This window comes from Labeo rohita, chromosome 15 (assembly GCF_022985175.1).
Source record: "Labeo rohita strain BAU-BD-2019 chromosome 15, IGBB_LRoh.1.0, whole genome shotgun sequence".
NCBI classification, from domain to species: domain Eukaryota; kingdom Metazoa; phylum Chordata; class Actinopteri; order Cypriniformes; family Cyprinidae; genus Labeo; species Labeo rohita.
In genome coordinates, this window is record NC_066883.1 from 32,950,809 (window position 1) to 32,963,145 (window position 12,337).

At 34.5% G+C, this 12,337-nt stretch overlaps 1 protein-coding gene across 2 annotated transcripts in view; it reads right to left on the minus strand.

The window, feature by feature from the left end:
* robo1 (roundabout, axon guidance receptor, homolog 1 (Drosophila)) overlaps positions 1-12,337 on the minus strand; it is a 343,575-nt gene that overhangs the window by 6,020 nt on the left and 325,218 nt on the right. The window contains exons 24-29 of one of the 2 annotated variants that reach the window (XM_051128853.1): positions 11,134-11,508; positions 10,248-10,358; positions 7,809-7,944; positions 6,163-6,402; positions 5,606-6,078; positions 5,217-5,381 (exon numbers count right to left, since the gene is read on the minus strand). In XM_051128853.1, the coding sequence (XP_050984810.1) occupies positions 5,217-5,381; positions 5,606-6,078; positions 6,163-6,402; positions 7,809-7,944; positions 10,248-10,358; positions 11,134-11,508 (1,500 nt within the window). The remainder of the gene's footprint in view (positions 1-5,216; positions 5,382-5,605; positions 6,079-6,162; positions 6,403-7,808; positions 7,945-10,247; positions 10,359-11,133; positions 11,509-12,337) is intronic. The other variant, XM_051128852.1, reaches the window with a different exon arrangement.

Below are 12,337 nucleotides of genomic sequence, written 5' to 3' on the forward strand. Positions count from 1 at the left end.
CGCCGCTAGTCAGTCGCGAAACTGTGAATGACGGTTCATCACTGTCACTGGATGTCTCCGCGCTTCCAGTGCCAGTTATTCAGAATTGTTTACAATTGCCGTTCTTGTTAAATAGCATCGGCTAAAAAAGTCGTGCAAGCTCCGTGCGTGACGGATCTCGTAAACTTGTGCCAGAGACGCTGAAACCCGACTCAATTTCGAATCAACATGCATATGAAATGACATCCCAATAGGCGCCAGAGTCACAAATACACCCGTTACGTAAACATTGCGTCACTAAGAGACTTGTTGACAAGTTTAAAAAGTGCTAAAATGGTGCTCGGGTGCTGCGTCGACATTTTTAGCCATTCAAGGTCAAAGCACACCTGACGTCTTCACCGAGCGCGTGTCTCGTTTTGTCGGGGAGAGCTTAGCGCTCCTTCATCACTGCTCTGACACTCAGCAAAATACGAGAAGGGTCAGTGGATGGTGGACGTGGATGGTTTTTATAAGCCCTGTGGTGTCTTGCAGTAGTCAGGCGGCGGATCGATGCCAGGGTGAGAGAGACGGGCCGCATTTCACAGGAGCACAAGAGAGCTGTTAGATTTACGAGAGGGGTGGACGAGCGAGGGAGGGAGGGCTCTCTCTCTCTCTATTTTATACAACAGCTAGCACTGCTGTTCTTATTTGCGTGAGTAGTTCCTGTGTCGCTGTGAAATTACTAGTGTAAAACATGTCCTTACTTGGTTCGATGTGGTATGAATGATTGATGTTTCGTGCTTATGAGTGCTTTTTTTGCACTCAAAAGTTTGGTGTTGGTAAGATTTTTTTTTTTCATTTTTAATTAGTGGTTTTGCTCAACAAGAATACATTGATGGTAAAGACATTTGCAATGTTACAAATTCAAGAGTTGTATTGTAAAATGCAGCTCTTTTGAACTATTTGTCAACGAATCCTAAAAAAAGTCTCAAATTTTTCACAAAAAAATTAAGTCTCACAACTGTTTTCATTGTTTTTCATTATCATTGATAAGATTTTTTTTTTTAAGCAAATCAGCATATTAGAACAATTTCTGAAGGATCATGAAGACTGGAGTAATGATGCTGAAACTTTAGCTTTGCATCATATTTGACAATATTGCTGTTCTTCATGTATTTTTAAGCAAAAAATGCAGTTCATAGTTATGATCGTTATAAATGAACTGAAACCGCTTAAGCTACACCATTCAAACGGTGTTATATTATAAATTTGTAATATTTATGATTTTTTTTTATGTTTTGTTTTTTACTATTATTTTTTTTTTTAAATATTATGACATTATAATTTTGGTATCATTTTAGCATTTAGTTTTTAACTTACTTTTTATGATTTTCATTTTTATTATTATAATTTCTTAAATAAAATGACCGACTTAATGGAAATTAAAAATTTGGTATCATTTTAAAGTTTTATTTATTTATTTATTTTTTTCATTTTTATTTTTCATTTTCATTTTTTTCATTCTATTTTAATATTTTCTTAAGTTATTAATTATTTAAATAACTTTTATTTAATTAATTTTGGTATTTTAACGTTAAGTTTTTTCATAAATTAATAAAAATGTAAAGCTACTTTAATATTTTAAATATTAATTATTAAAATAACATATAGATTATATTAATTCTGGTATCATTTAGTTTAGTTTTATTTTTTTATAAATTTGAAGTTCAGTTACTGAAATAACTGATTTAATAAATTTTGGTGTCATTTTAACATTTAGTTTTTTAATAAATATAAATTATTTAATTTATTTTTAAATTGAATTCAATTTTTATGTTTTAAGTATTATTGCTTAACATACACTATTCAATTTTTTTTAATAAATTATGATTTAATATAAATTTTTTAACCTTTAAATTCAGTTAATTTTTTTTTTTTTTTTTTTTTTTTTTTTTTTTTTTTTTAGTATAAATTGCTTAACACGATATTTTTTCTTTAATTATTATTTCTTAAATATTATGACTTAATATAAATTATAATTTTGGTATCATTTTAGAATTTTTTTCCTAAATTATTTATTTGACGTCTTATGTTTTTTATTATTTTTGTTATTATTTCTTAAATATTATGACAATGCAAATTATAATTTTGGCACAATTTTGTATCATAATTTTGTTATCAGCTATTTAAATGTTTTGACAATTTATTAACTTTTGAAATAACTTTAAAAAAAATTAATTTACTTTTATTAAATTGATTAAACAAAAAAAATTAATTTACTTTTATTAAATTGATTAAACATTTTTATTTATTTTTTTGTTGTAAGTAATAATTGCTTGACATACGCTATTCAAACAGGGATGTAAAACCTGTTTCTAAAGTCTTTTTTTAAAGTTTTATTTTACCTGGCTGCAGTAAAGAGAAACATCTAACCAGTGTTGCCAATCAGTGGTTTTCCCGCAGAATTGGGCTACTTTCACACTCTTGCCGCGGGTTGTTTTTTAGTCTGCGGGTTAAAGCAATCCCCAGTCAAGGAAATGTATTCACCCTGCATATATTATTCATTTACTTTCCAGCCGCTTTATAAATTTTCTAACTCATATTTGCTTCAAAACGTTTGATAACCCAAGACATCGTTCAGCATTCCTGCAGAAAACTTTCTTGAAACCTGAAAACAAACTTTTAATAGAACCACGCAAAAAGAGGAAGCTAAGACAAAGAGAGCGAAGAACGTCTGGAAAAGACTGGCTCTTTTCTCTCCAGACAGAAGTGGAGGCAGATGAAAGGTTAACAGGGCCTTCTGGAGAGGAGTTGGAGGAGGACGAGATAATAAGCCTGGTGTCACCCAAAGCACTGAGCAAACAAGAGCAAAATTAACAGAGGCGGGGGGAGCGCGCGGTATTTGGGGGGTTGGTAGGCAATCTGTGTTTCAGATCATTTAGTTTTGAGTGTGTTTGTGCGAAACGCATTCGAACGACAACCACCTTCGCTTCCGTGCGAAACGCTGTATTTAACCCTCCCACACAGAGTAACTCGAAGAAGGCCTATCAAATCAAATCAAATCAAATCACACATTCAACAGAAACTTGAGCTGACACAGACTGATCAATCTGGGTCTCTTCAGCGGCCAACGGCGAACAAAGACGAGAGAGAGAGAGGAGATTAGAAGAGGGGGAGGAAGAGATTACAGCGAAGGGAGGGAGTGAAGGACAGATGAGAGGGGCTAGTTGATCTGATAGAGCCCACCAAGGCCTGTGTGTGTCTGATATTAAATCTTAGTGTCAACACGCAAGGACAACCGACTCGATGATGAGACGCAGCAGATGAGAACGTGTGCACAAACGCACACTCGCACAAAACTTTGTATGCGTTCGTGAGCGCTTTCTTCCGCAGTTCCACACGCGTCGCACGCAAGACGTGACCTTTCTGAAGACTTCGGAGAGCTCTTCGGACGCTTTGGCACCTGCTGCCATTTCATTAGAGGCTGAAGCGGGAGTGGTCACTTATGAAACACTGTAGGTTGACTTCTCCATCCCCCTCGCTCTTTATGATCCTATATGTACTGATGAAATGTTTGATGTTGTCTTATACGAATTGGGAATCAAGAAACAAGGCTATGCGATCCGATTTGTTAATAAATGGCATTGATCAACTAGTCAGAAAGGCATCAGATCAGTGTCAACACTTAGGGGTTTATTGTTTTGAATTAGTTCGAATTATTAAAAAAAAGAATGTTATTTTGTTATATGTGACTTGTTATTTCCTAATGTGTATAATTTAAGGTTAATGAGAAAAAAAAAAAAAACAATAATAATAATAATAATAAATAAATAAATAAAATGAAGAAATTTAAATAAATTAAAATATTAAAATGTTACCAAAGTATTGTCATTTTTATTAAAAATTATATTTTAAATTATTTGTAAGTATAAACATTTAAAATGTTATAATGTGTATTATACATTTGTAATTTTTCTAAAATTACTTTTTTAAAAATATTTAATAATATTATTTTTTATTGTTTCTTCTTTCTTTCTTTCTTTCTTTTTTTCTATTTTTATTATTATTTTTTATAATTAGTAAATAAATTAGTACAATGTTACCAAATATTATAATGTATATTATGAATTTGTTATATTTTTAAGCTTTTGATTATTATTATTTATTTTAAAATATTTAGTAAATGTTTTGGTAACATTTTGTTTATTTATTTTTTTATTTATTTAATAAATTATTTTATTTGCTTTTACATTTATTATTTAATTTATGAATTACATTAATTATTTAATTTATGAATTACATATTTTTCATTTTTATTACTAAAATGATTATGAATTTATAATGTAATTTATAATATTTTTGGTAACATTATAATATTCAATTAAGAAATTATACAAAAATAAATTAGTAAAATTTATATAAAAATTGTAAACTATTTGTAACAATATAAACATTTGCAATGTTACCAAAAATATTATAATACATTAGAAATTAGTACATTAGAAATTTGTAATATTTAATACTATTTTTAAGATTTTGTTTATTATTATTATTTATTCAAAAATATTTAGGAAAATATACTATTTTGGTAACATTGGGTTATTTTTTTCTATTAATTTTGCATTCATTCATTAATTTACTTTTAAATGTATTATTTAATTAATGAATTATATACTTTTTTATTATAAAAATGACTATGAATTTATAATGTGAATGATATTATTTTTGGTAACATTATATTCAATGAATAAATTACCAAAAATAAACTAGTCAAATGTTACCAAATTATTGTTATTTATATAAAAATATACTATTTGTAACAATATAAACATTTAAAATATTACTAAAATTATTACAATGTATATTGTAAATTTGTAATATTTTATATATATTTTAAGGTTTCTTTAAAATGATATTTCTTTAACAATGTTTAATCAATTACTAGTTTTCTTTTTTAATTAATGTTTCATTAAATAATTTATTTTACTTTATTTATTATTTATTTTTATTTTATTTTACATTTAATTTATGAATTACATATATTCTGTTTTTATTATTAAACATATGAATTTGTAATGCATTTTTTTTTGTAACATTCTTAATTTTATTTTTAATTTATGATATAAATTATACTATTTTGCATAGTATATATATATATATATATATATATATATATATATATAAGTATATGTACTTTGTGTTTATGATGCCCATTCCTAATGACAGTGTACAGAAAGCAGAACAGTGTGTAGACGTACCCTCTGTGTAGGCCTCTCGGCGCTGGTAGCCTGTCTGAGCAGCTGGATGTTGTTTTTGCCTCTTTAGGGGCCTCCTCTGACCCGGGGCTGCGCTAACGTTACTGTCTGTGGACACTGGGCTGCCTGGACGGTGTCCCGAAGGGAGGTTTTGGTATTTCCGTGCTGCTGGCAAATTAGAGGACAGAGGGTTTGCTTAGTTCAGCTCTAATAAAGGCCACAGATTTGAATACAAATTAAATCAGCCGCTGTAGGATGTATAACATTACAGTTACGGTCTCCATTTAAAACCAAGCAAATATTAGGATTTTCTTAGTGGGACGCTTCCATATCTTCTACTATGTGGCATATTGTTAGGCCTGTTTTAAGAAAGCATATACACGTTCCAGTACCTCCAGACACTGGAAGCTGATGGTGGCTTTTCCCAGGATGCTTTGCCACTCGTAAACCAGCATATTCGGCCGCAGCTGCCACGGCCTGAGCGAAATCTGCATCGGTAAAGAAAGATCCGTCCGATGAGCTGACGGCGCTGGAACGGCCCGACGAGGCGTTGTCCTCCTCCGAAGCAGAGCCCCAGCCGTTGATCATAGACCCCGTGACGGAGCTCTCCAGGTCGCAGGTGCTAGAGGCCGGGGTCTGTTCCAGGCCCCGCAGGAGAGCCCTCTGCTGGGGCAAGTGCTGCTGGTGAGGGTGGGTGTGCAGCTGGTGGACTCGAGCCACCTCCGCATCCGTCTCGTCACCCTCTTCCTCATCCTCTTCTTCCTCCAGCCCATCCGTGTCCAGACCCAGGGGGCTGGAGATGTAACCATATGTGTGCGGAGGGGAGAGGGGGCGTGGTGGAGGTGGGGGGCTCACCAAGAGTCGCCTGAGGGAGGACAACCAACGTCAAATTATCAAACTGTAAATGGTTTGAAAGGAAAAGCATTGTCAAGCTTTGAAGCTGGTGTACCTGCGCTCGTGTAGGTCAGGGTTATCCTGCAGCATGGGTTGCATCTCCTCCTGAGGGGACGGGGTGAGGGTGGCGGTGGACTGGTGACTGTAGGACACGGCGGCGGGTGAGGAAGCCGCTCCACGTACGGGCGGCGTAGGTCCACGCTCCAGCTCCACCTCTTCCTCCTCTTCTTCTAGCTCGTCGGGTTGGAGATACATACGGGATGGCGGCAAAGGGCACTGCAGGTCTGTGTCATAACTGAGAAGGCAACCGAAAAAAACTATGAGATCACTTTTTTTGGAAAAGTTTCCAGAACTTTTTGGAAACATCTGGCGATCTTGAGTTTCTCACTTACATATGTTGTGTAATCATGTTAGGTTTTAATGTTTACTAAAGACTTTTTTTCAAATTTATGTACAAACTGGCAAATGTCTTTAAAATTATTATTATTCATATATTTATGTTTTTTTTAAATATATTGTTTTATTCATTTGTTTTAATATGTGTATATATATATAGCGTATTGTTTTAATATATATATATATATAGCGTATATGTGCAAACATATAAATTCATAATCAATTTAATAATAAAAATAGAAAATATATAATTTATGAATAATACATTTTAAAGTAAATTTAATAATTTGTGAAAAATTAATACAAAGAAATTACAATATTTTGATAATATTTGACCATTTTTTTATATAATTTCTTAATGGAATATTATAATGTTACCAAAATTGTATAATTTACATTATAAATTCATAATAATTTTAAGAATAAAAATATAAAATATATAATTCATGCATTAAATAGAAAATTTAAAAGTAAACAATAAAAAGAAACAATAAAATGTTTAATAATGTTTAATAATATTAATAATAATAATAATAATAAGCAAAAACCTAAAAATTTAATGTAATGTAATTTAATGTAATAAACATAATACTAAAAATATACATTAGAATATTTTTGGTAAAATTTTAAATGTTTATTTTGTTACAAACATTCTAACATATTTTATATAAATGACAATATTTTATTATTAAATTATAATATATTATTATTCATTTTATTTTTTTAAAATATCATTAATATCTATTAATATTGTTTCTAACACATCAACAAAATAAATACAATTTTACTTAAATAATATTAAATTGATTAATAAATCAAAATAATATAATACAAATTGAAACTAATGAATATAACAATATATTTTAAAATAACATGAATATATTTTAAAATAATACAACTGTTTTGATTTGTATTATATTAATATTTTGTTGATTTATTAATCAGTGATATATATATATATATAAACTTCATATATATATATATATATATATATATTATTAATGCTATTTTAAAATAATAGAATTATTTTGATTGTAATCAAATTAACACTTTGTTGATTCATTAATCATTAATTTAATATTACTTCTTTTTTTTACATTTACATATCTATATCTATTATTTATTTTAAATTATATATATATATATATACATATATATATATATATATATAATTATTAAAACAATATATATATATATTTTTTTTTTTAATGCCATTTTAAAATAAAATAATGATTAAAATATAATTCCTAATAGATGTGCATTATAAGCATACACAACATAAGTGAAAACCTGTGTTGATCTCACCTGTCATCCATTGCGAGGGTGTATTCCTGACATGGTGGTGGATTAACCGGAGGAGGAGGCAACAGTTCAGTCCAATTCATTGGGTTCTGTTTGACCTGTTTAGTTGATCGTCCACCTTTTTTCTGTCCTTGACTTCCTGTAAAGCAAGCAAGCAAGCAAGCAAATAATTAATAAATACACATTCAGTGTGATACAAACAGAGCTATATCAACTCCCAGCCTACAATGCCATGTGAACTCATAAATTCATTTGATTGCAAACTAAAATGCTTTAATAAGCTCTGGTTCATTTTTTTTTCTGTGAGTTTGTTTGCGAGCTTGATGCATGTGTGAAACAAATGGCACTTTTACACTCAGGAGAAGCAACATTAATGACACCCACACCATAATTTATGCGGTGTAAAACGCTTATGCGCATTATCTCTCTATTTGTAATTAACGTTGCGCTCTCCATCAAAAAATGAGTCATTTTTCAAAACTAACACTCTCCATTGCCCAGAGGAGAGGTAGAGAGAGAGAGAGCATTAAGAAGAGAAACATTGGAGGCCAATTAACAGAAAGGAATTAAAATTCAGAGCCAATGAGCTGTGAGGACCTCCACGCACTCAGACCCTCTCTTTAATTACCTGAACTTCAAATACAATATAAAAATAGATACGACGCATTACGCCGGCAGCCTTGCATACGCCGCAGAATGGGCCTCATTTATCTTTGTCCCGCAACAAACACCGGCTTTCTGACAACATTATCCCCCCTTTCTTTGAGTCGGATGGATGAAAGCCGGAGTAATTAATGACGGTGTGGCGAATCGCAAAAAAGGGAGGGGGGACAGCCTCCAAATCAGAAACATCCCGGGAAAATGCGGCAGACCTTAGAAATCTGCAGGGAACATGGTTTTAACTAAAGGAATTAGGACTGAGAAAGAGATTGTTGCTGCCGTTTAAGATATGCGCTCATGCACCTCAGAAATCGTGAGGAAGAATCGCCTCCTTTTGTTCGGACGCAAATGTTTCTCTTTGTTCCCAGAGGTTCTCAACAATGAGTGAGCGATTTGTAAATGTCCTGTTTTGCATATGATTTACTGCCTCTTAAAGTGATGAAAAGGCTCAGAAACAATGGAAACGAAAAGAAAATGGAATAATGTGGTAAAATGCAGGCTAACCGTTTAGTAGGTTATGTCTGCAGGTTTTTATGACAACTTGGTTGTTTGGATAGATAGATAGATAGATAGATAGATAGATAGATAGATAGATAGATAGATAGATATAATGGATGGATGGATGGATGTAGAAATGGTTGGATGGATGGATGGATGGATGGATGGATGGATGGATGGATGGACAGACAGATAGATATAATGGATGGATGAATGGATGGACAGATGGAGAAATGGTTGGTTGGTTGGATGGATGGATAAATGGATGGACAGGCAGATAGATAGATGGTTGGATGGATGGATTGATGGACTGACGGACGGACAAACAGATAGATAAAATTGGCTGGATAAATGGATGGACGGATGGAGAAATGGTTGGTTGGTTGGATGGATGGATGGACGGATGGATGGATAGACAGATAGATATAATGATTGGATGGATGGAGAAATGGTTGGTTGGTTGGATGGATGGATGGATGGACAGATGGACAGACAGATAGACAGATAGATAGATATAATGGATGGATGAATGGATGGACAGATGAACAGACGGGCAGATAGATAGATAGATAGATAGATAGATAGATAGATAGATAGATAGATAGATAGACTGAACATTAGAATGATATGACGGATGGATGGATGAATGAAGAATAGACAGATAGATAGATATAATGGATGGATGAATGGATGGACAGATGGAGAAATAGTTGGTTGGTTGGTTGGATGGATGGATGGACAGACGGGCAGATAGAAAGATAGATAGACAGACTGAACATTAGAATGATATGATGGATGGATGGATGGATGAATGAAGAAATGGTTGGATGGATGGATGTTAGATATGATGGATGGATGCAGAAATAAATGGTTGGATGGATGGATGGATGTTAGACGGATAAATCGACAGATGCACATTAGAATGATATGATGGATGGATGCATGGACAGATGGATGGATGGACGGATGGATGAGAAATAAATGGTTGGATGGATGCATGGACAGATGGATGTTAGATATGATGGATGGATGGATGAATGGATGGATGCAGAAATAAATGGTTGGATAGATACAGAAGATAGATAGATAGATAGATAGATAGATAAATCAATAGACAATGGATGGACATTGCAATAATATGATGGATGGATGGACGGATATTAGATATGATGGATGGATGAATAGATGGATGGATGGATGGATGGATGGATGCAGAAATAAATGGTTGGATTTAGAGAGACAGAAAGATAGAATGAAGGATGGATGGATGGATGGATGTCTTACCGGAAGTGCTGCTCCCCCTGTCGGAGCTGCTGTAGGTTCCTCCTGTGAGGACATCCTGGGCCTGGTTATAGGGGATGGTGCCTGAGACGGGCCCCTCACCTCGATAGTGGTCTATGGGGTTGCAGTCAAGAGATTTTGAATTTTAGTTTTTATTATACATACAGGTGAAGCATTACAAACCAGCCTTTCACAAATCAGAGTAAGTGAAAAGTATAGACAAATGAAAGCTCTTATAAAAACAGACACTTTGAAAGAGAATGCTTCAGAGTGGAACATCAGACAGTCGAGTGGTAAAAGGTTACAAAAGGGTTTCAGTCATAAGCTGTTATGACTTGTTGGTGACTGGTTTCAATTGTCTAGCAAGTGTGAAATATCACACCCACACGCAGTTAGATTCGTGCAAGTTGAGTCAAAAAGCAAACACAATGACCTTTTTAGTGGCACAATATGAAGCAGCAGATAATGGATAGCTTTGAGCTTGAGTTACATTCCCCCTTATTTGTACAGTAATCCAAGATCTCTGGCTTCACACTGTTCGGAGACATCCAACACTTTACAGCCTCCTCTTTACCTTCATCCCCATCCAAACAGTAAAACAACAGCTATAAATATGGATTAAGTTTACTAGCAGAGCACAGAGTTGAATTACACATATATGCAATATGAGCAACCATGACGGGGTTAGAAAAGGCTTTTAAGAATCAAAATCGTGTAATGCTTTTATTGTGGTCTGAATATGAGGAGACGAAAGAACAAGATGAAGAGCAACAATTTTATGACGCACCTCTGTATTTGGATTTCTTTGAAGAGCACGAACTAGAGTTTAAAATCAAATTCAAATCAGCTTTAACTTTTCGGTGACCGCAAGTAAATCTGCAAAACTCACCCTTGTTCAGTTTGTTTTGCTCCATGACGTTATACTGCAGTGGCATGTTGATGTCGGCCTGTTTTTGAGGCGTTCCCTGGCTGCTCTTCCAGCTCTGCTTCTCATTAAGGTCGGCACTTCCTCCTCCACTTCCGCCGCTGCTGCTGTTCACGTTGTTGTTGGCCAGACTGGACTGGATGAGCTGGGTGGTGGCGTAGGGCGTAGGTTGGCCGCCGGGCCCCACGAAACGGCCGTCCTTCAGGTTGGGGCTGTTGAAGGTCTTCATCTCGTTGATCTTGTTGGAGAGGTCCACGTCGCTGTAAAGGCCCGTGTCGGGAGCCAGCAGGTTGCTGGCCTTGTTGTCCATCTGGTTGCTGTAGTTGGCGATGCAGTCGGCTGGACGATAGAAGAGGAGTAAAACATTTTGATCTGGATTCGGATATATTGTGCTTTTAAAATAAGGGAACATTTAGAGAAACTAGGTTGGAGGGAAGAAACTAGGTTGGTTTTGAGATATGCCAATTAGTTTATACTAATGAGACAGCAAGGACACTTGAAGAATACTCGAAATTCATACACTAAGATAACACTTGTTTCACTCAAATCCCTGCCACTGTACTACGTTCCTCTTTCTTCTCTACAGCCTCTCCCTTTTCGTCCACGACGCAAGCCAAGCGTGTCACTTTGAGTTTCCCGAGCAGCCAGGAAAAAGGCATCCCAGCTCATCAAGCAGGATGTTCCAACACGTCCGAATCAAAAGCCTCCGAAACGAGGAACGCTGTAAAAGACCATCCACTGACAGATCCAATTTTCCCCGGCTCATAAAATATTCAAATCCTCCCCGGGATCTGAGCGAGAAGCTTGGCGCGTAAATACCGCGGCCTGCCATTGGACGGATTTCGAGCGTGGCTCGTGTTTCCATAAGAAGGAACGGCTCTGCACTTCAAAGGTTGACGTATCGATGATAAAAGATCCCGTGGAATGAGACAAACTAAGTCGTCTTTCCAGAGAAGCCCTGTGGGTACTGATCCGGTTAATATCCTGGAGATTTTTTAGTATTTGGCACACCAGGCAAGCGGGTGTCAAGCTTTTAAAACGTCATGCTGTGAGAATCACTCAACATTTATCCTTCATTCCTGCTTTGATGAAGGCGACAGGGATAAAATCTAGTGTTAGTGAAAACACACTTCCAATAAATGGATATCAAAGGCAAAGCGAAGCTTTT